Below are 24,616 nucleotides of genomic sequence, written 5' to 3'. Positions count from 1 at the left end.
TATGAAGACTATGTGTTTACTGTTTTTCTTACCATCTTTATGAAGATAAAGTTTTCAAAAAAAAAGTTTAAAGAAAGTTCATAATAAAATGCAGTGTGCTATACGAATCTTAGAATTTTACCATTATTATTATTATCATCTGGGAGTTAAGAAACAGTCCCATCCTGTTTTGAATTGGAAAATTTTAACAAGAAGAGGCATGTCAGGAACTTAAGGCTGAAGTATTTAATACTACTGATGCTCCTTTTCCTTGGTTTTGAAACATCATACTCTTGATATTTGTCCTTTCTTGGTCTATTCCTTGAAGCACCACTTCCTCTTGCATTAGACATTTCTATATCTAGACATCTGCCTTACAATCACTTCTATTGCTTCAGTATCTATGCTGATGACCCACAAATTCTTATCATCTATCCGGTATCTCTGAGTTTCTTATCCAGATATCCTTTCTGAATATGCCCACAGGGACCTCAAACTCAACATGTACAAAACAAATAATAATCACAAGCCTTCTAAACTCCCCTTGTGTCACTTCTAAGTGAATGGCGCTATCTACCTATCCAGTGGCCCAACCCAGAAAATTAGGTGGACTACCCATTCCTCCCTCTTCACCAACAACCAATCATTCATCATATCCAATTACATCTACATCCCTCAAACATGTCTATGTCCCTAATCCCCCTCAGTCACTAATTAGTCCATCGTCACACTGACTTAGCATAAATGTCTCCTTACTAGTCTTGGCCTCCTTCAATCCACTCTCCACAAAGGAGAGTAAACTTGCAAAGTACAGATCTGATCATGATATCCCTGAGTTCAAAATCCTTCATTGGCTCCTTTTTGGAAAAAGGACCAAATTCCTCAGGTACCGGCCTTTGCTTATCTCTCTAGAGGATCATAAATGTTAAAGCTGGAAAGGTAGGGTAGCACAGTAGATAAGAGCACAGAATTTGAATAAATCTGGATCAAATCCTGGCTTTATCATTTATTAGTTGTATAACCATGGGCAATTACCTACCCTTTCTGTGTCTGTTTCTTCATCTGTAGCCTGGGGGAAATGTCACCTCTCTCATATAAGTATCAAATGAGGAATAATGAATTAATGCATATAAAGTGTCTGGCACATAGTAAGGACTCTACACTAGCTATTTTTACCTATATTCCAGCCAGAATGAGTAACTGTAGTTCCCTGAATACACCATGCTATCTCTTACCTCTAGGTCTTAGTAAACACTGTATTTTCTACGCAGAATGCCTTTTCCTTAACCACCACCTACATCTCATTCCCTCTTCCAGGCTAACTCTTATTTCAGGTCTCAGTTTATAGATCATTTCTTGAACCTCAAGACTGACTCAGGTATACCTCTCCAGAGTACTCCAGAGTATTCTTATATCCTTATGTATCCCCAGACTATCATATTATCTTATGTTACCTTTGTTATTGACAGTGAATAACGTTGAGAAGCAGAATAGCGTTGCCCACTGTATCCTCAGTATTTAGCACAGTCTCTGGCATGCTATAAGTACTCAGTAAAACTGAATGACTGGTTAAGGGCAAAGAAAAAATTGCTAAAGCAACTCATATCCATATTCTACTTCAAGAAATCTAGCAGCTGGAAAGGTACATAAGCCATATATTCAAGTTGTCTGTGTGTGTGCCTATGAATGAAGATAGTAGTCTAAGATATGAATAGACATGGTGGTTCTGATTAGCTAACAGTGTGTGGTATCATTGGTGAGAAGCTGACTAATATATGGGCTAGACAAAAGAACAATAGCCCAGAAAAACACATACACGGCCACCTCCCTAAGCAATTCTATTACTGTATAGCATAGGTTGGACCCTTTATGATTAAGAAATCTATAGATCTGTTATGTTTCTCTGAGTCAACTAAACACATAATCCTCTAAGAGCTTATTCCTAACCTTCAGGTGGCATCAATCCATACTTTTTCCACTGCAAAAACTGTACAGATGGCTCACTTTTACGTGACTTCCAAACTATATAATAAAATAGATATATCAAGAATGGGGATGCTTTTCCTTACAAATCAGTCTATGATGAATTCTTTTTAAATAGCAATGTTACCTCATAATCAATGTCATTTACTTAAAATTTATAACCATCTATTTCCAAGAGAACAATGGACAAAATAAGATTATCAGGATGTGATACAATATTGACCTTATAAAGGACACAAAGGTAGAAAAAGCTTCTGGGCACCAGGGATGGGACAGTTAATACATGCACCAGATTTTGTACTAAGTTCACTGACAGCTGAGGCAAAAAAAGAAAGCATACTATTTTCTGACAGGAAATACAAACTTATCAGCAAAAAAATAATTTTTTCCTCAAACTAAATTTAAGTGAACATTGCATGAGTTATTTTGTAAATAACAAGTATAACATAAGAGGTAATAATAAACTATGCTTGTATAAAAGATGACATGTCATGGTTTAAAATATGAAGTGATTTACAAAATGGTGAGATTAACACTTTTTAAGAACCTACGTATTACATAAAGCGAGGTACACCTGAAAATAAAAAACTTATTATTGAATACATCACTAAAAGATTAATTTCTAAGTCTACTACTAATATAGATACAAATATCTTTTTTCCCAAAATATATTATGAAAAATAAGAAAATAAAAAAACTTTTTAAATTTTATTTATTTATGTTTGGCTGCATTGGGTCTTCATTGCTGTGCACGGGCTTTCTCTAGTTGCAGCGAGCGGGGGCTACTCTTCATTGCGGTGCACGGTCTTCTCATTGTGGTGGCTTCTCTTGTTGTGGAGCACGGGCTCTAGGGCACGGGCTTCAACAGTTGTAGCAAGCGGACTCAGTAGTGTGGCTCACACGCTCTAGAGCGCAGGCTCAATAGTCATGGTGCATGGGCTTAGTTGCTCTGTGACATGTGGGATCTTCCCGGACCAGGGCTCGAACCTGTGTCCTCTGCATTGGCAGGCGGATTCTTAACCATTGTGCCATCAGGGAAGCCCAAATCAATTGTTTCTGAATGCCTATTAATTTCTTCATACCAATATTCCAGATCAAATCATCAACTTTATGTGAAGAATTCTAACATCCGGAGAAAAAGGTACCTCCATGTATAAAGAATTAATCTCTAGGTCATATTCATTCACTAGATGTACCTGATCCATTACATTTTAAAGACATGATGACAACATGAACTGTTATATAAAACCTTATCAATAAGCATACATCAATTCCCACAAATAACATAAAACATAAAAATTGAAACTGTCAGTAATAATTATAAAAAGCATAAACAGGTGGTGTTTTTGGTAACTTGAACAGTTAAGAGTCATTAAAAAACTGGGCCTTACTTGCTCATTAACTTTCTTTTCTTTTTCTAACTCTTTTTCCATGTCCTCCAATTCTCTATCTTTTTGTTCCAATTGCTTTTCAAGTTGGCGAATTTCATCACGTAAAAAGCGAGTGTCACGTCCACCTGCAGAGTGCTGTGCCATCTTAAAGTAATAAACCAAAAGTATAAATTAATTCCATTATATCTGGAGATTCAAATGAATCAACAACAAAAATAATTATCTTGACTTTAAATTTTATCATAATCAGCACGAGATGTTTAAAATCATGTTGCTTAAAAACAATTTTTTAAAATTAAGCATATTTAAGCTTTAGTTCACAGGCTGACAACCCCTTAAGCTCTTCCTGAGCCATCCAGAGTATGAAGAATTAACAGTCAATCACTCAGGCTCTGTTATAGCCGCTGAGCCACAGACACCAGGGTAAAGTGCAAAGGCATACAATGATCCTTGAGATGAACTATCTAGGCTTCCCCTGAGTATCAGAGCTCTGAAATCAGGCTACAAATCACCAGAGCCTCCACCCTAGCCACCGAGCCATGGTGCTCTTAACCTGTCCTTTCCCTCATACCACTGACTATTTAGACCAGTGTTCTCTAAAAGGACTTTCTAGGATAAAGGAAATGTTCTCTACACTGCCCAATACAGTAGCCACTATCTACATGTGTCTACTGAGCACTTGAAATGTGGCTAGTGCAACTAAAGAACTGAATTCTTAACTTTAACTGTAATTAATTTAAATGCTAATGGCCACATGTAGCTAGTGCTACCATATTGAACACCCAAAATTAGATTATCTTTAAAAGTTTGCAGCAGACTAAATACATTTTGCTTCATTTTCCTGTTGCTTTGGGTCATAGTCAAAAACATCAAAAATCCTTTAGTCATCTAATCTGTCTCACATTCATCTCCCTAGCATACAGCTGTGTTACTCTTCTACCTTAACTAAACTTTTCTTACTCTTAACCTCCTTCAAAAAGCACTTTCTTACCAACATCTCCAACTGTCCTATCCTTCTATTCTGTAGTAGTTGCCTTGCTAAACACTAACACAGAATCGACCTTACTTCATAACTCAACAAGTATTTATTGAGAATGACTGGTATTTCCCTAGAAGCTGGATATACGACAGGGAATAGAAAATAAACCATCTAAATTCGCAGAGTTAACATGCTAAAAAAACAGGGTTTGAACGTAAACTATCTGACTCCAGATCCTGAAATCTCCAGTTCATTCCCCACCATATTTCTGGTTTTATCTGACTCCTTTAAAATTTGACCACACATCTTTCACTCTTATTTTTAGCAGATGACCTCTCCATCCTCTCAAATTCCAGGCACTAAACCTACAAACATCAAAAGCTTCTGTTCATATCCATTCTTCCTTCCTCCCTTTTACCAAGGAAAAAGGTCCTTCCTCCTTATAAAGGCTAATCCATTTCTATCACATTCTTTCCCACAGTCTCAGTAATCTCAATGTATTCAGTTCCTTAACAATACATTCACATTTTGGCTCTTGGCTTTCTCAAAAGCTACCTCTTCTCCTATACCCTTCTGTCACTGTTCCTCAAATTCCAACATGCCTCATTCCACCTCAGTTATAGTAATCTCTCTGTATATTTCTCTGTACTACAAGCTCCATGAGGTTATTCAATGTTTTTATTTTGTTCACAATTGGATGTGCAATCCCTAGCAGAATTTAAGATACATAAATAGGCACGTAAAATATATACTGAACAATTATAAACACAATATCATTCCAGTGACTTTTTCCAGCTAATTACAATGAAAAAATTTTTAGAAAATAATATTTACAACGATTACACCCTAAGGAATACAAAAGAACATACCTCCAGTTCATTTTCCAGTTTCATTACTTTAGTTTTTAATTGATTTTCTATTGAAAAAAGATAAATATTTCAATTGGTCAGATTTATCTCAAAACAAACTTTTCAATAATTTTCAATAAAATAAAATTAAGTTTTAAAGATTCCATCATGGTTGTAATGATAAGGTAACATAAGAAAATAACTATTTTGTACCTGATCCATGAAATAGGAGTTGTAGAAAAATATTTCAAAATAAACTGAGTATACACATTTTATAAAATATTGGGTTGGCCAGAAAGTTTGTTTGGATTTGTCCATAAGATCTTACTTTTTGGTCAACCCAATATATTAAAGCTAATTCTTCACTGCTTAGTGAATAAATGAAATCCACTATTTAACACCATAATAATCTTTTCCCCAAGGCATTTACCAAATTTTGCTTGTTCTTCTCCAGCTTTTTCAACTTCTTCCAAAGCTAGCTCTACTTCTTGAGCTTTCATCTAAACGTTAAGAATAAAAAAAAGTTATTTCAGTATGCCTTTACACTAGAATGTAAGCACTGAAAATAAGAATTTTGTTTGTATTTGCTATCCCAATACTTACTGCCTGCAATGCCTGGCACAAGGAGACATTCAGCAAACATTTGTTGAACGAATAGATGATTTTCTTAAGGCTATAATTTCTAGATTCCTAAGAGTTTGAAATATCTTTTATTCCTCTTTTCCCTCAAGTCTTACATCTAGTATTGCAACTTTTCTCTTTGTAATGTTTTCAACTATCTCTTTTATTCTATTCTAATTTTCATTATTCTAGTCCATAATTTTGTCTAACTTCCTTCATAAGTTTAACCCTCTTAAGACATATTTTTGTATCTACCAATTAGAAATCAAAAACCTTTAATGGCTCCTAATTGCTGATATCATAAAATACGTCTTTAAAGGCCCTAGACAGCCTATTCTAAACTATAGCCAACATTGTTTCCTCTACAACCTGCTATTATAAACTTTCTGCACTTGTCTCGATAAATGTAAAGAACATGCATACTTTCTATTCCCAGTTTTTATTTATAGTAACCTCCAGCTCTAGAATCTCCTTAACATTTTATCACTGCCCTCCACTTACCTAAAACTATTCATCAGTCTTTCACCCTTACAGTCTTCTCACACCTAAATCTCTTCCCCTCCTAACAAATCCCAAAAGTAGTCAGCTACTGTAACAAGCTGTATCATAATTAACATAGGACCTCTCTATGCTTTTTTAAACATAACTATTCTGTTTCCCCTACACACTCTTTTAGGAACTTTAGAGCAGAAACTAGTAATGTTTTTCACCTAAAATTCTCAGTTGACATTTGAAGATATCTCATTTTTTAGTGGTCATTTAGATTTTGCAAAGTACTTTCACAGAGATTAAATTATCTAAGATGAGATTCTTACACTTTCTCTAATAGTCAAAGCTATTATTAAAACCTACTGTATACAAACCTTCATTAGAGACTGAGTAATTCTGAAAAGGTGTATCATATTTTCTTGACTTTCACTTTTTAGCTCATTTACTTCCACCTAAGTAAAGAGAAAAGCAACTATTTCATATTTTATAACCCTTAAGCAAAATACAAGAAATCTTCCAGTTGTACCATTCAGTGATTTCAGGGACAACTTAGACTATCATAGTTGTATGTATATATCTATGCATTATTTATCAATTAAGTACCTTAGATAAGGAAATCAATAAATTATCTGCCAATTCTTCTTGACGAGGCAACTCATCTGGGTCAACTTTTCTTATTTCTTTCCAGTTTATATTAGGTGGCATCTTGAATTCTTTCACTGTGCTTTACTTTCTGTAACAATACAAGTGGGTATTAGCATTTTCAAGGTAAACAGCATTACTGTTTTTACAGATTACGCTATTACAACTCTCCACGATGTTAGCAAAGAGGTATGGCTCCTTAACTGTATAACAGATATGTGGGTAAAATAGCCTTGATCAAAATTACAGCAGTTGCGACAAATCATCAGATATTTTATCGGCTAAATTATGACGGCTTCCATGGTTAAACTAATGTAAGCTAGAACTAGGATTCTGTGCCCCCTTCCTCCACGCCCCCTTACCACCAAAGCGTGCGATGCTTGGAAGGCTGAAATTGACCCCTGATTCTGAGAGACAGGAGCTAGGATTAAGGGGGAAAAAAAAAAAGCGAGAATGTAAACGATTGAAATGAGTGCAGCTGGGCCGAAGAAACCAGGGCTGAAGCGAGGGGAAGGCAGATGGACTGCAAATCAAAGGCTAAGGGGCTGTTGTTTATTTGGGCCGTTAGGCTTAAAGAACCTTTGCGGGAAGAACTCTCTGTCCGCGCTCTCCAGGATCCACCCACCTAAACCAAGCCTGGCATCCAGCGGCGGCCCCTCAGCTACCGCACCCACCCAGCCGAGCCCCGCCGCCACGCCTGACGACTCCCCAGCGCGGTTCCAATCGGACACTGGATACCGCCAACTGTTCTCTAGCGAGTAATAGCTGCAGCGGCTGCTAAGCGACGCATTTCCCACCTAGCCGAGGCCGGAACAAGAGCCCGAATGCAAGCATCGCCTACATTTCACGACCGTGGGCGATGCTTTACGTTTAGATTCCGCAGCGAGGTCCCTGGACTCTGTGTTAAGGGCGGGGAGAAGGCCTGGGATGAGGACTGCAAATCCCAGAGTGCAGTTCTGCTTGGAGGCCGGGGCGTCCTGGACGCTGAAGTCTGAGAAGTGGAGATAGGCCGTTCCCGGCGTGCAGTGCGGGAGGCTGCGACTGTACCGGGGTGCGGGGGAACCGCCTCGAGGCGGGAGGCGCGGCGGCCGAGGCGTGTCTGCACTGGTCGGCTGAACGAGGCGGACCATGACTGTGTCTTCGGTGGCGTCTCTCGCCGGACCGCTCTTCCCGAGGTTTCTCTAAGCCATTCCCTGGTGGAACCGCTTCCAGGTGAGGTCGGGCTGTCGGTCAGCGGTGGGGGAGGAGTTGAGGTTAGCGATCCCGGCTGAGAGAAGCTCTTAACGTTGGGGCTGGAGTCTGAAGAGGTGGGAAGACCCCGCCCTCTCCTTGGGCGTTTGCCGGCGACGCTCCGGGTGGTGCCCTCTGTAAGAAGAAAAAGTTTTAGCCTTCTTCTGTATCAGAATCTGTCTGTATAGTGGACTGGGGGCCGCGATCATGGTTTGGCGGCGAGTGAGGAATTGGGGACACCGCATCTTCTGACCCTGGTCGCCTTACCTGTAGCGCTATTACCTTCGCGGATTGAAGGACTTGAAGGTTGAGGAGCTAGTAGGTGTAGAGGGAAGGTTCTAGAGAGGAGAGGTTATAACTTGCCCAGGCCACTGCGGGGGGTGGAGAGAGAAGGGGCCTCAGTACTCACCAGCCCTGTTGCTGTCACTTGTTTGGTGACGGAGAGTGCCTTCCTATGAAAACGCCTTCTCAGGTGTTTACAGCTCTTATTTGTGCAAGTTTTGCTCATCTGGCTGCTCAGCCGTGCTGGAGTATGATACACCACTAGGAAAACTTTCTTAAGAAGATGTAGACTTGAAAACCAAATGACATTTTCAACTCTTTGGAGCAGTGCCTCTCATCTTTATTTATTTATTTTAAGCACTTTCTTGCATTTATTCCCTGTAATTGATATTGAAGTTTACTTTTGAAAACAATAGATTTCTTTCCAAACCGTTCAGTAGAAATAGCTCAGTAGAAAATAAAAACATATATACTGATTTTGTGAGATACATTTAAAGACATTCATCAGATTTGTAGGAATTATAATTTTGTCTAGTCCTTTACTGAAAGATGATATGTCAAACACTGTTCATTAACGTTTTTTTAAACCATGCTGTACATTATATCCCCAGAAATTATATATCTTTTAAATGAAAGTTTGTACCTGTTGATGGATCTGTTTGTTTCTATGAATTCGGTTTTTTTAGATCCCACGTATAAACAAGATCACTCAGTATTTGTCCTTCTCTGTCTGGCATTTCACTTAGTGTAATGCCCTCATGGTCCATCCGTGTTGTCATGGTGTTACAAATGGTAAGATTTATTTTTTGTGGCTGAATAATATTCCATTGTGTGTATATACTACATTTTCTTTATCCTTTCATCCATCGATTTATACTTAGGTTGTTTCTATGGGTTGGCTATTGTAAATAATGCTGAATGAATATCACTTTAAAATAGTGATTTTGTTTTTTTTGGATATATACCCAGAAGTGGAATTGCTGGAAAGTATGGTAGTTCTGTTTTTAATTTTTTGAGGAACTCCATACTGTTTTCTGTGATGGCTGCATCAATTTACATTCCCACCAACAGTGCACAGCTGTTCCCTTTTCTCCACATCCTTGCTGCCAATGCTTGTTATCTCTTTTTGATGATGGCCATTCTTAGCAGGTGTAAAGTAATTGATAATCTCATTGTAATTTTGCTTTGCATTTCACTGATGATTAGTGATGGTGAGCACCTTTACATGTACCTGTCCGCCATTATGTGTCTTCTTGGAAAGAAGTTCCTGTGCCCATTTTTTAATCAGATTTTTTTTTTTTTTTTTTTTTTTTTTGATATTCAGTTGTAAGAGTTCTTTATATATTTTGGATATTAACCTGTTTTCATATATATATTTTTGCAAATATTTCCCCTCATTCCATAGGTTGCCTCTTCATTTTGTTGGTGTCCTTTTTTGTGCAGAAGCCTTTTTAGTTTGACATAGGCCCACTTATTTATTTTTGCTTTTGTTGCCTTTGCTTTTGGTTTCAAATCCAAAAAATCATTGCCAAGACTAGTGTCAGGGAGCTTACCCCCTTGTTTACTACCAGGAGGTTTATGGTTTTAGGTCTTAAGTTCACTTCTTTAATCCATTTTGAGTTGATTTTTGTGAGTGGTATAAAATAGGGGTTCAGTTTATTCTTTTGCATGTGGTTCTCCAGTTTTCCCAACACTATTTATTAAAGAGACTATTCTTTCCCCATTGTATATTCTTGGTTCCTTTGTTTATTTCTGGCCTCCCTATTCTGTTCTGTTGATCTGCGTGTTTGTTTTTATGTTAGCTGTAAACTATTTTGATTACTATAGCTTTTTCATTATTTAATCTTCATAACAATCCAATGAAATAGCTGCTTAATTTGTCCTCATTTTCCAGCTAAGTTAAGAAAGCAAAGTTTGGAAAGGTTAAATACTCTGCTCAAACTTAAATAGTATGATGGAACACGAATCTTTCTGGCTAAAGGATATGTTCATAACTGCTATATTGCCTTCTCAGGCATGCTGGGAGCCAGTACTTGTAATGTACTTATTCTTCAGTCTTACAATCTACATTAAATATCATCATATTCTAATTATGTAACTTTGATTACTCAAGAATTTGAATTAGATACTCTTCATGTTCAGTGTTTGTTTGTTTGTTTTTTGACTACACTGCATGGCTTGTGGGATCTTAGTTCCCCAACCAGGGATCGAACCCACGCCCTTGGCTCTGAGCGTGCAAAGTCCTAATCACTGGACCACCAAGGAATTCCCACATTCATTGTTTTTATTTTTTTTCATTCATTGTTTTTATTCATAATTTAGCAGGGGAAGGCAGAGATGAAAGCTAATGTTTATGGAGCACATATTATGCCATTTACTATGCTTAAAATTGCATATTTATTTTTGTAGTAGTAATCTGTTATTTTTATTGCAACACCTTATTTTTCTTCTTGTTTTTTCATTCATTACAACTGTTATTTTCTATTTATTTATTTATTCGTTTCATTTTGTCTGTGTTGGTCTTTTCTACCCTTACTTCCTTCACCTTCTTATTCATATTTATATTCTCAGGAACTGAAGGTACCTGGCGTAATGGCAAGTTTTATTCTCATTTTTCTGAAGTGAAAACAGGTTCTGAGAACCTAAGCAATTTCACAATAATTAGTGAAGCTAAGGTTGTAAGCCAGGTCTCAGTTACAGTCCCGACTAAGTGCAAAATCTTGCTTAAATTTTTTTTTTTTTTTTTTTTGTGGTACGCAGGCCTCTCACTGTTGTGGCCTCTCCCGTTGCGGAGCACAGGCTCCGGACATGCAGGCTCAGCAGCCATGGCTCACGGGCCTAGCCGCTCCGCGGCATGCAGGATCCTCCCAGACCAGAGCACGAACCCGTGTCCCCTGCATCGGCAGGCAGACTCTCAACCACTGCGCCACCAGGGAAGCCCCAAAATCTTGCTTAAATTTTATTACTTTACTCACTCTAACAATATTTTTGGGCTTATACACTGTGCTAGACACCAGGGATGCAGTAGGAAACAAGTTAGCTAGGGTCTAGGCTCTAATGCACTAAAATATGTTTGTATCTAACTGTTAACTAAGAAATTTAACTCAAGTTCTAGTTCATTTGCTCACTATATATAATTTTGAGAAAATCACTAAAACCAACTATTATTTTTCATGAAGTTTTCTGAATCATTCAGTTTTCACCAAGGGAAATTATCTGACAATTTTATAAATGGCCTTACTACAGGAACGCTTGCCTGAATCTGCCTTCTTTCATCTCTGTTGTTTTATGAGCAGTATTAGATGACCAAAATCACTTCACAAGAAAGACTTGCTTTTTAAAAGTCTACAAACAATAAATGCTGGAGACGGTGTGGAGAAAAGGGAACCCTCTTACACTGTTGGTGGGAATGTAAATTGATACAGCCGCTAGGAGAACAGTATGGAGGTTCCTTAAAAAGCTAAAAATAGAACTACCACCCGACCCAGCAATCCCACTACAGGGCATATACCCAGAGAAAAGCATAATTCAAAAAGAGTCATGTACCACAATGTTCGTTGTAGCACTATTTACAATAGCCAGGACTGGAAGCAATCTAAGTGTCCATCGAGAGATGAATGGATAAAGAAGATGTGGCCCATATATACAATGGAATATTGCTCAGCCATAAAAAAAGAAACAAAATTGAGTTATTTGTAGTGAGGTGGATGGACCTAGAGTCTGCCATACAGAGTGAAGTAAGTCAGAAAGAGAAAACACACTGTATGCTAACATATATATGGAATCTTAAAAAAAAAAAATGGTTCTGAAGAACCTAGGGGCAGGACAGGAATAAAGATGCAGATGTAGAGGATGGACTTGAGGACACGGGGAGGGGGAGGGGTAAGCTGGGACAAAGTGAGAGAGTGGCATGGACATATATACGTTACCAAATGTAAAATAGATAGCTAGTGGGAAGCAGCCGCATAGCACAGGGAGATCAGCTCTGTGCTTTGTGACTACCTAGAGGGGTGGGATATGGAGGGTGGGAGGGAGATGCAGCAGGAGGGGATATGGGAATATATGTATATGAGTAGCTGATTCACTTTGTGATACAGCAGTAACTAACACACCATTGTAAAGCAATAATACTCCAGTAAAGCGGTTAAAAAAAAAAAAAGACTTGCCTTTTATAATTGCTACCTCTGTTCTATGTACCAATCAACCTATATTCCAAATGTTAATCTCCATTCCTTTTATGCTGTCTTATCAAGAAAATGAATGGTAGCTTACTTTTCCAGCTTCTAACATAAAGCATGGCTGTGAGAAATTTAGTCTCCACTGTGTACAGAAAATGTTTTGTTTTGCCTTGTTCTTGTGGAGAGGAATCAGTGTGCAGCAAGCAAACACTTGTCTTCTCCCAACATGAGGAGACTGGAAAGATTAGTAGGAGTCATTGTGAATACAGACTTTGCAAACTATGCAAGCCAAAGTTTTACTTATTGAAAAAGATATAATCATGAAATTATTGAGCTGAGAAGACTATCCTTTCCAGACTAAATATTCCCAGATTTCATATAAACTTTTCCTCTAGGCTTGTTTTTTCCATAATTGTACTGCGGGAGTATTAGGAAAAGTGAGCATTCAGTACAATTGTGTTGAAGGAATTATATTGTTTTGTATGCCTGTAACATGCTCATGAGTGGTCTTCAATTGCGTTTGGATTCTTTGCACATATATAGTGACATCCCATTTTGGTAAGCAAACATAAATCAGTCATTCTATTTGCTCAGACTATGTGCATCTGGGTGAATATGCTTCTGTGCCTAGATAAAGAACTGGAAGTTCCCTCTCTTAGCCTGTTCATGTTGTTCTAGCACAATACCCTAGATTAGGTGGTTTATAAACAGTAGGAATTTATTTCTCACAGTTCTAAAGACTGGGAAGTCTAAGATCAAGGCATCAGGAGATTCAGTCTCTAGTGAGGAGCTGGTTCCTAGTGAGCATCTTTTTACTGTGTCATCACATGGCAGAGGGGGCAAGGGATCTCTCTCAGATCTCTTATATAAGGGCATTAATCCCATTCATGAAGGCTCCACCCTCATGACCTGATCACCTCCCCAAGGCCCCCTACCTCCAAATGACATTACATTAGGCATTAGGATTTAACATGAATTTTGGGAGGACACAAATATCCAGTCTATAGCATTCTCACAACTAACATTTAACAGTGATGTGTTACATTGTTATAATAATGGCCCCCAGTGAATTATGCTGCCCTCTATCTGTGTCCTTATGTAACCCTCTTCCTTTCCCCTAACCTCTTCCCTTGCAGGTGGTTTTTTTTGGACAAAACCTAAGATGACTCCACAACTAAGCTCATGACATGCATGAGAAGTAGCGCGCTCTCTCCCTTTCTCTCATAATATGCTTCCTTGGAGAACCTTCAAAAATAGTATTGTCTTGACTCTTTTATTTTATTTTATTTTTGCGGTACACGGGCCTCTCACTGTTGTGGCCTCTCCTGTTGCGGAGCACAGGCTCCGGACGCGCAGGCTCAGCGGCCATGGCTCACAGGCCCAGCCGCTCCACGGCATGTGGGATCTTCCCAGACCGGGGCACGAGTCTGTGTCCCCTGCGTCGTCAGGCGGACTCTCAACCACTGCACCACCAGGGAAGCCCTGTCTTGACTCTTTATAACCTCTCCCACATTGCTTCTGGGTTTACCTTGCTTGATTGATAGTAAAAATTATGCAGTAAGCAGGACTTGAAAAGTGCTTGTCCGTTGGGATTTCCCCTCCAGCTCTCCTGAGGACACCATTTAAAGAAGTTTAGGCTACCTGTTGAAGGATATGACCACAAGTAGCAGAGGCTAGCTTTCCAAGCTGAGACTCCCCCCCACCTACCCTTTAGATATCCAGCTTTAATCAAACCAGATAACTAAGCATATATCAAATCAAGACATTTATATGAAAGGATGGACTTAGAGGATTTTGGAACTAGTGAATCCAAAATCTGTAGAGTAGGCTGGCAGGCTAGAAACTCTTCAGCAGGACCTGATAATGCAGTCATGAGGTAGAGTTTCTTCTCAGGGAAACTTCAATTTTGCTTTTAAGGTGATTCAACTGATTGGATGAGTTCCATCCACATTGGTATAATTTAGGTATAATCTCCTTTACCTAAAATCACCAGGCTATAGGTGTTAACCACATCTACAAAATACCTTCAGGGGGCTTCCCTGGTGGCGCAGTGGTTGAGAGTCCGCCTGCCGATGCAGGGTCCACAAGGTTCATGCCCCGGTCCAGGAGGATCCCACATGCTGCGGAGCAGCTAGGCCGGTGAGCCATGGCCGCTGAGCCTGCGCATCCGGAGCCTGTGCTCCGCAACAGGGGAGGCCACGACAGAGAGAGGCCCGCGTACCGCAAAAAAAAAAAAAAAAAAAAAAAAATACCTTCACAACACCTAGATTAGTGTTTGAATACTACTATAGCCTAGGCAAGTTGATACATAAAACTAACCATAATGGTGGTAGTCATGAACAGTAAACATTTTGCGACGCCATTGACTCAGTGAAGATTAGCACCCCATTGATAAATCTGCTTGGTTCTGCTTAAACACCTCACCCATACCAAGTTTATAAAAGGCCAAGAAAATAAAATTTTAAAACATTACCCCAGGGAGCTTAATAATGAGAGAAAGGGAGAGAGCTAGTTTTAGTGTATGCTCATGAGCTCAGTTGTGGACTCATCTGAAGCCCTGCCCCAAAAAACCACTTGTGGGAGTAGAGCTTGGAGGTAGGGGTGGTGGTTGCAAAGGGACCCAGCAAAGAAAAGCTGGATACCACCAGTTTCTAAGGAGGAAGTAGACATAAAGGGAATTTCAGGTGACAGTCCCTAATGGTGTGGGGTTTGTCCCCAAAGAACCCTCAAACACCTATAAGAGATTCATCTTGAATATAGAGGTCAAGTAAGCTCTTTTGCTTTCCTTCCTTTCTTCTCTCTCCATTCTGCTCTAACACTATAGTGCTCAGAAATTATGTTTAACAAGAATGTAGGTAAAGAAAGAGAAGAATAAACTGTATCCTCATTCCATAACAACACGCTTCTCCTACGCAGTGATCCCAAGCCTAGAGCAGAGGACAGTGCCCAAGAGTTAAATCGAGTTCAGGGTCTTGATTATTAAGTTGGAGTTGAGTATTTCAATTACTGAATGAATTTGCTTTGCAGCTTAAAGTGACTGCATAACTTTTTATTACCTAATTGTATTTAGAAATCATGAGATCAGTCCAAGTTTCTTTAAGTAACATTTTATAACCTTGTGTTCTTTAAGCCTTTAAATTCAACCTACAAATCTTATTCTGTTTATAAAGTAACATATCCCTTTTCAACGTATAACAAATAAATAATAATTGAAAGGACTGAATACCCTTAATCAGCTACATTTAAAACCTAATTAAGTTGCCTGAATTTAAAACTGCATTTATAGTTTTAGTATATTCATTTTTATTTGAGGACTTCAGATGCCTAACTTAACAAGCAAGACTTTCTCAAACAACTTTTATAAAGCTAGTAAACTAAACTTAAAGCCGTAGCAACTCCCAAGGTCTTATAAAAACTTGAATATTTATTTGTAAACTTGTCTAAATTCTTAATATTTTTCAACTAAAAGTCTTAAATCCAAAAATAGCATGGTCAATAATTTAATATTATGTATGTTATATATATTATTATATAACGTTGTATTTAAAATTACAGTTTTGAAGCTAATATATCAGAATCTCGAGTGTATGTTAATTACTCTTTTTTTTCCTTTTATTTCTTTTTCTTCTCTGATTGCCATGGCTAGGACTTCCAAAACTATGTTGAATAACAGTGGCAAGAATAGACATCCTTGTCTTGTTTCTGATCTTAGAGGAAATGCTTTCAGTTTTTCACCATCGAGAATAATGTTTGCTGTGGGTTTGTCATATATGGCCTTTATTATGTTGAGGTAGGTTCCCTCTATGCCCACTTTCTGGAGAGTATTTATCATAAATGGGTGTTGAATTTTGTCAAAAACTTTTTCTGCATCTATTGAGATGATCATATGGTTTTTCTTCTTCAGATTGTTAATGTGGTGTATCACATTGATTGATTTACATATATTGAAGAATCCTTGCATCTCTGGGATAAATCCCACTTGATCATGGTGTATGAGCCTCTTAATGTGTTGTTAGATTCTGTTTGCTAGTATTTTGTTGAGGATTTTTGCATCTATATTCAGTGATACTGGTCTGTAATTTTCTTTTTTTGTAGTATCTTTGTCTGGTTTTGGTATCAGGGTGATGGTGGCCTCATAGAATGAGTTTGGGAGTTTTCCTTCCTCTGCAATTTTTGGAAGAGTTTGAGAAGGATGGGTGTTAGCTCTTCTCTAAATGTTTGATAGAATTCCCCTGTGAAGCCATCTGGTCCTGGACTTTTGTTTGTTGGAAGATTTTTAATCACAGTTTCCATTTCATTACTTGTGATTGGTCTGTTCATATTTTCTATTTCTTCCTGGTTCAGCCTTGGAAGGTTATACCTTCCTAAGAATTTGTCTGTTTCTTCCAGGTTGTCCATTTTATTGGCATGGAGTTGCTTGTAGTAGTCTCTTAGGATGCTTTGTATTTCTGTGGTGTCTGTTGTAACTCCTCCTTTTTCATTTCTAATTTTATTGATTTGAGTCCTTTCCCTCTTTTTCTTGATGAGTCTGGCTAATGGTTTATCAGTTTTGTTTATCTTCTCAAAGAACCAGCTTTTAGTTTTATTGATCTTTGCCATTGTTTCCTTTGTTTCTATTTCATTGATTTCTGCTCTGGTCTTTATGATTTCTGTCCTTCTACTAACTTTGGGATTTGTTTGTTCTTCTTTCTCTAGTTCCTGTAGGTGTAAGGTTAGATTGTTTATTTGAGATTTTTCTTGTTCCTTGAGGTAGGCTTGTATAGCTATAAACTTCCCTCTCATAACTGCTTTTGTTGCATCCCATAGATTTTGGATCGTCGTGTTTTCATTGTCATTTGTCTCTAGGTATTTTTTGATTTCCTCTTTGATTTCTTCAGTGATCTCTTGGTTATTTAGTAACGTATTGTTTACCTCCATGTGTTTGTGTTTTTTACGTTTTCTTCCCTGTAATTCATTTATAATCTCATAGAGTTGTGGTCAGAAAAGATGCTTGGTATGATTTCAATTTTCTTAAATTTACTGAGGCTTGATTTGTGACCCAAGATGTGATCTATCCTGGAGAATGTTCCATGCGCACTTGAGAAGAAAGTGTAATCTGCTGTTTTTGGATGGAATGTCTGGTCTGTTGTGTCATTTAAAGCTTGTGTTTCCTCATTTATTTTCATTTTGGATGATCTGTCCATTGGTGTAAGTGAGGTGTTAAAGTCCCCCACTATTATTGTGTTACTGTCGATTTCCTCTTTTATAGCTGTCAGCACTTGCCTTATGTATTGAGGTGCTCCTATGTTGGGTGCATATATATTTCTAGTTGTTAAATGTTCTTCTTGGATTGATCCCTTGATCATTACGTAGTGTCCTTCCTTGTCTCTTGTAACATTCTTTATTTTAAAGTCTATTTTATCTGATATGAGTATTGCTACTCCAGCTTTCTTTGGATTTCCATTAGCATGGATTATCTTTTTCCATCCCCTCACTTTCATCCTGTATGTGTCCCTAGGTCTGAAGTGGGTCTCTTGTAGACAGCATGTATATGGGTCTTGTTTTTGTATCTATTCAGCAAACCTGTGTCTTTTGGTTGGAGCATTTACTCCATTCACATTTAAGGTAATTATTGATATGTATGTTCCTATTACCATTTTCTTAATTTGGGGGGGTTTGTTTTTGTAGGTCCTTTTCTTCTCCTGTGTTTCCCACTTAGAGAAGTTCCTTTAGCATTTGTTGTAGAGCTGGTTTGGTGGTGCTGAATTCTCTTAGCTTTTGCTTGTCTGTAAAGCTTTTGATTTCCCCTTCGAATCTGAATGAGATCCTTGCTGGGTAGAGTAATCTTGGTTGTAGGTACTCCCCTTTCATCACTTTAAGTATATCATGCCACTCCCTTCTGGCTTGTCAAGTTTCTACTGAGAAATCCTCTGTTAACCTTAATGGGAGTTCCCTTGTATGTTATTTATCATTTTTCCCTTGGTGCTTTCAATAATTTTTCTTTGTCTTTAATTTTTGCCAATTTGATTACTATGTGTCTTGGTGTGTTTCTCCTTGTGTTTATCCTGTTTGGGACTCTCTGCGCTTCCTGGACTTGGGTGGCTATTTCCTTTCCCATGTTAGGGAAGTCTTCTGCTATAATCTCTTCAAATATTTTCTCGGGTCCCTTCTCTCTCTCTTCTCCTTCTGGGACCCCTATAATGCGAATGTTGTTGCGTTTAATGTTGTCCCAGGGGTCTCTTAGGCTGTCTTCATTTCTTTTCATTCCTTTTTCTTTATTCTGTTCTGCAGCAGTGAATTCCACCATTCTGTCTTCCAGGTCACTTATCCGTTCTTCTGCCTCAGTTACTCTGCTATTGATTCCTTCTAGTGCATTTTTCATTTCAGTTATTGTATTGTTCATCTGTTTGTTTGTTCTTTAATTCTTCTAGATCTTTGTGAAACATTTCTTGCATCTTCTCAATCTTTGCTTCCATTCTTTTTCCGAGGTCCTGGATCCTCTTCACTATCATTATTCTGAATTCTTTTTCCAGAAGGTTGCCTATCTCCTTTTCATTTAGTTGTTTTTCTGGGGTTTTATCTTGTTCATTCATCTGGTACATAGCCCTCTGCCTTTTCATCTTGTCTGTCTCTCTGTGAATGTGGTTTTTGTTCCACAGGCTGCAGGATTGTAGTTCTTCTTGCTTCTGCTGTCTGCCCTATGTAAATACTCTTAAACATTATAAGTACTCTAAAAATCAAATATATCTTATTCCCAAATATAATTTCAAAGTATTAAAGCCATAGTTTTAATTTACTTATTTTTCCTCTATTAATTTTAAAGTTTCTTTTTGTGAAAACATTTAACCAAACAGCAGTTTGTCACCCCAACCTGAGAGGTTTGTGACCCCATACACAAGACTTGATTTTCACTACCCGATGGTGGATATCCTGACTTGTTTTTGTTTTTCTGAATTACAATTACACACACACAGTTTAAAGGGAAAATAGTTCTTTATGCTGTGTTTAAACACATCAGGTGTTCTGTCAGTTATATCTTCTTGGGACTGTCATTCAGGAATGTGCTGACCTATCTCATTGTTGCCTGGGTAGTAGACCTGCTTGCATGGCTATAGTTCTGTGTTGCATCCCTTATCTCCTGATTTCCCTATCTTTATGTTTCTTAGTATACTTCCTCATGTTATTGGGGTATCTCTTCTATTAGTTTCCTGAGAAGAAAAACATTAGAGGTACATTTTTGAGACCTTGAATGTTTTAAAGTATTTTTATTCTACTTTCTACTTGGCAAATTTGGGTTTATTAATATAGAATTTTAAGGTAGAAATTATTATCCATCAGAAATTTGAAGCATTATTCCCTTTTTGTTTTCTGAATTTCACCTGCCCCCCGAGCTTCTAACGTTGTTGGTAAAAAAAAAAAAGTGATTTATTTGGATTCGTAACCTTTGGTATGGAACCTGCATTATTTCTTTCTGGAAGCTTTTAGTACCCTCTCTTTGTTTCCAGTGTTGTAAAATTTTATAAGATTCTGTTTTCAACTGGTAGAAGATAGCTGGAGGGTCTAAAACTATACTAAGAAGGGTATTGAGGGTTACTCTTCATTGCAGTGCACGGGCTTCTCATTGCGGTGGCTTCTCTTCTGGATCGTGGGCTCTAGGCATGCCGGCTTCAGTATTTGCAGCACAAGGGCTCAGTAGTTGTGGCACACAGGCTTAGTTGCTCTGCGGCATGTGGGATCTTCCCAGAACATGGATCAAACCCATGTCCCCTGCATTGGCAGGCAGATTCTTAGCCACTGCCCCACCCGGGAGGTCCATCTGTTCCTAGCCCTACTTCCTGAGATCCTTGGCATCAGTTTTTGTGATGATGCCGGCAGGAGTGCAGAAAACTTTTCAGCTTTTCCCCCTTCAGGTAAGGATTCACTTTCTTGATCTCTATTGAGTCACTTATTAAACATTTTACCTTTCCAGCTTCCAAAATGTGCTGTGGTCTCCTTTCCAATTGTCTTTATCCTTGTGAATTTATAGCCTTCCTTTTTTAAAAAATTATTGACTGTCATTTTACTGTGGTTGAGAAGTTGAGCCAGATCTCTCCAATCTTTAAACACACACCATCAACTTTTTTTTTGATAATAATGTGTACAAGACCATACCATTTAGAGATGCTAAATTTCTTCTGGATTCAAGATAAACTCTTAGATAATTTTTCTGTTAATTGAAAACTAGACTTCTTCAAAAGGTACAGCTAATTTCCTTTCTGATTTGTTGGTTTCAGTTTAACATTTCTTTCAAAAGTCTAATGTATTCTGAAATTTTTCTGTCTCATTCTAAAGAAACTTCAATACCTTCCCATAGGTGTTTATGTATATATATATATATATATATATTCTTATACAGCTCATATCTGGTTTAAGGTCTCTACCTTATTCTTCTCTGATCTGACAAAAATTCCTGCAGATATATCTCTGGTTCCAGATCTTCTGGCTCTGTGAGTGATATATTAATTTCCTATTGCTCCTATAACAAATTAACACAAATGTAGTAGCTTAAAATAACAAATTTATTATTTTACAGTTCTGGAAGTCAGAAGTCCAAAATGGATCTCACTAGACTAAAATTGAGATGTCAGTAGGGCTGGGGTCCTTTTAGAACCTCTAATGAAGAATGTGTTTTTTTGTCTTTTCCAGCTTCTAGAGGCTGCTGTCAATCCTTGGCTTGTGGCCCACAGGCAGCCATCATATCACTCTGACCTCTGCTTTTTCAAGTCTCCTGCCTCCCTCATTCATTTGTGAGGTCTCTTATCATTGAATTGGCCCACCCAAGAAAATCTAGGATAATTTCCTTATCTCAAAATCCTCAATTTAATCACACCTGTAAAGTTTCTTTTGCTCTGTAAGGTAACATATTCACAGGTTCAGATGATTTACATATTTGGGGGACCATTATTCTTCCCTCCACAAGTGGTAACACTAAAGTGATACTAATGACACTACTCAAGCTAGAAAAATATCTCATCAGCTTGTTTTTTTAGAGTATACCTTCAAACCTTATTTTTATAGTAGGGTTGATTCACCAGTATCCTCCAGTTCATATAGTTCTTTTTACTCTATAAACATTCCCTCACTGAATCTTTTCTAAAGCAATGACTTAGTTATGAATTGTCATGTATGAAGACCAGTCTCTAGATTAAAAGCTTTTGTTGCAATGGGAAGAAGAAAAACCATAGTTTATATCTGTTTCATAAACTACTCCTATGCCCCAGGGACCAAACAGGTAAGTCCATCAAATAACTCAATCCAGTAAAAGATAAAGGAACAGTAGTTAAACTGGCTAGTGTACAGTTAGCATAAAGGCATGCAAGACATATATTTTTAAAAGGCTTTTGATCAAGCTGAACAGGGCTTCAGGCTTCAAGTTTGGACTCCTGATTTAGGTAATAGTTGATCTTTATAGTCATAAGGTACTTAAACAGCTTTATTTACATTTCAGAAAACCCATGATCAGTGTCTTTTTAAGTATGTATTTGTTTTCCCACAAGGATTCATTTAGATACTGCTGGAGCACATCATGCCAGGTTTTTTTTTAGATATCTTATATATATTTGTTTCCCAGGTGACCTGACCTGTGACGGTTGATAAGGAGTTCACTATCTAGTTAGCTAAAGAGATAGGTTTAAAGATTGAGTGATGTGAAAAAGGCTGTATTAGAGGTATGAAAACACACATGAAAGAGCAATTAATTCTGTCTTAGGTTAGGAATATGGAGAGGTGGTCAGCTAATACTCCTTAAGTGGATGGAATTTGAACTGAGCTTTAAAGAATTAATTCTCTGTGAGAATTAGCATTCTATCTTTATTTTGCTTATTCTTCTATTAAAACTATACTTATTAGAGAAAAAAATGTTGCTTATTTCATTTTATCTTCATGATTTCCCCCCCCAGATTTTGTCCACAAGTGCTTGTGGAAAAGATGGCTGATATTAACCTCAAAGAAGTAACCTTAATAATAGGCGTAGTTGCTGCTTGCTATTGGAACAGCCTCTTTTGTGGTTTTGTTTTTGATGATGTGTCAGCAATACTGGATAATAAAGACCTGCATCCATCTACACCTTTAAAAACTTTATTTCAGAATGATTTCTGGGGAACCCCTATGTCTGAAGTAAGTATATATTACTTATATGTATCTCAGATTTTAAATTATTCCAGTAGTTTAGTACTCCTAATTTTTTATCAACATTGCATTGCCATCATCATAGTAATTATGGATTTTTTTCCTCAAAAATTTTATACGAGACATAACATGTTTGTAATAAATTAGATAGGAAGTTGAAAATGTGATCATATTTTTTATAGTACTTGATTCTTTCCTTGGTTGTGTACCTTGGCTTAATCTCTTTAGAAATAATATATGTGTGTAAAAACCAAATGTGTTAGAACAGTAGGCGTAACACAAATCTAACTGAATTTATTTCTCTTTTTTCTCTCTTATGAGTCAGGCAGAAGAGATGACTGCTTGTGGTATTTAACCATTTAAAAATATATGTAACTTCAATATAAATAGATTAGACTTTAAGGGTAAAAATGCTAAGTATACATATTGCCTGTTTTTCTGCAGAAAAAAATGATTTATTAAAAGTTTTAATTTGTGCCATATCTCCTACCTGATACTTAATTTGATTTTATATTGAGAACCCAAAAGTTTAGTTCATGTTTATGGAGATATTTTTACTTTGCCAGTAACTTTATTTTGAAGGTCACTGGTAAACTGTTTGGGATTAAATCTTTGTTAACTTGGGATCATAAAGATTAGATTCTAATTTTAGTTCTGTCATGTAAAAGCTGTGTGAAATAGGTGGGAACACAGCTTTTAGATGACTGAGGCATTTTCCTGATCTATAAAAGAATAATACCTTGAGGATTAATTAATCTGTCTGTAGTACATAGCCCATAGTTGTTGAAACATAACATATAACACTTTTTGTCATTTGTCATTCTTGGCCCCTTTCCGCATTCTCCAAATCTGGAAGCTTCTCAAGGAGGGGTATGGAATCTTTCATTCCTCTCGTCACAAACAAGTATTTTTTCTTATTAAATAAGCAGATTATTTATTTTCCTGCAACCTTTCCTATTCTCACCGAATTCTAGCCTTTAGAAGAAATAAGTCTTTTGATAACAAGGGGAAAATATGGTACTATTATAACATGTATTCTAGATAATTTATTCCCCTCTACCCATACCCTTTATCCCCAGAGACTCTTAGAAATATGTCCATTCCCCCAATTTATGCTAATATCTATTTTGATTTTAATCATGTCATTAGATTTTGACCTGAAAGGTTTGAAACCAAAAGGTTTCTACAACATTTTTCTGCTTTCTGTTACAAGTCATTTCAGTTCAGTACATTGCCTTTAAAAGCAATTTTGTGTGCTTGAGGTGAAATTCGAAGGATGTATAGGAATTAGCCAAGCAGGAAAATGCATTCTAGGTAGATAGCACTCATGTTGTGTATAGTCAATACAGACAGAGATATTAAAATGCTTTTAATTTCAAAATGGGAACTGTCTGCTTCTTGTGCTTCCTAATGTTCCCTATTGGGGATGAGCAGGCTTAAGTCTATAGCTATATACCAGAGTTACAGCAAATTATGGTAAGAGGTAGGAGAGCAAAGAAGGTGAGTGAATGCCTTTATAAAAAATTACAAAGAATAGGGCTTCCCTGGTGGCGCAGTGGTTGAGAATCTGCCCGCTAATGCAGGGGACACGGCTTCGAGCCCTGGTCTGGGAGGATCCCACATGCTGCGGAGCAACTAGGCCCGTGAGCCACAACTACTGAGCCTGCGCGTCTGCAGCCTGTGCTCTGCAACAAGAGAGGCTGCAATAGTGATAGGCCCGCACACCGCGATGAAGAGTGGCCCCTGCTTGCCACAACTAGAGAAAGCCCTCACACAGAAACGAAGACCCAACACAGCAAAAATAAATAAATTAATTAATAAACTCCTACCCTCAACATCTTAAAAAAA

At 37.7% G+C, this 24,616-nt stretch overlaps 2 protein-coding genes across 10 annotated transcripts in view; one reads left to right on the top strand and one right to left on the bottom strand.

The window, feature by feature from the left end:
• Positions 1-7,869, bottom strand: part of CEP290 (centrosomal protein 290) — a 97,794-nt gene extending 89,925 nt beyond the window's left edge. For 2 of the 8 annotated variants that reach the window (XM_032644613.1, XM_032644620.1), the window contains exons 1-7: positions 7,558-7,746; positions 7,295-7,353; positions 6,894-7,023; positions 6,665-6,742; positions 5,611-5,680; positions 5,202-5,248; positions 3,354-3,497 (exon numbers count right to left, since the gene is read on the bottom strand). In XM_032644613.1, the coding sequence (XP_032500504.1) occupies positions 3,354-3,497; positions 5,202-5,248; positions 5,611-5,680; positions 6,665-6,742; positions 6,894-6,995 (441 nt within the window). In that variant the 5' untranslated portion in view covers positions 6,996-7,023; positions 7,295-7,353; positions 7,558-7,746. Of the gene's footprint in view, positions 1-3,353; positions 3,498-5,201; positions 5,249-5,610; positions 5,681-6,664; positions 6,743-6,893 lie in introns of all 8 variants that reach the window. The other 6 variants (XM_032644615.1, XM_032644616.1, XM_032644619.1 and 3 more) reach the window with 6 other exon arrangements.
• A 13-nt stretch (positions 7,870-7,882) lies between these two features.
• TMTC3 (transmembrane O-mannosyltransferase targeting cadherins 3) overlaps positions 7,883-24,616 on the top strand; it is a 62,976-nt gene continuing 46,242 nt past the window's right edge. The window contains exons 1-2 of one of the 2 annotated variants that reach the window (XM_032644611.1): positions 7,883-8,144; positions 22,540-22,756. In XM_032644611.1, the coding sequence (XP_032500502.1) occupies positions 22,568-22,756 (189 nt within the window). In that variant the 5' untranslated portion in view covers positions 7,883-8,144; positions 22,540-22,567. Of the gene's footprint in view, positions 8,145-8,236; positions 8,300-22,539; positions 22,757-24,616 lie in introns of those variants that run through there. The other variant, XM_032644612.1, reaches the window with a different exon arrangement.

This window comes from Phocoena sinus, chromosome 10 (genome assembly GCF_008692025.1).
Source record: "Phocoena sinus isolate mPhoSin1 chromosome 10, mPhoSin1.pri, whole genome shotgun sequence".
NCBI lineage: Eukaryota > Metazoa > Chordata > Mammalia > Artiodactyla > Phocoenidae > Phocoena > Phocoena sinus.
Note: the sequence above shows the minus strand (reverse complement) of the source record. Positions and strands in the feature narration are given on the sequence as shown.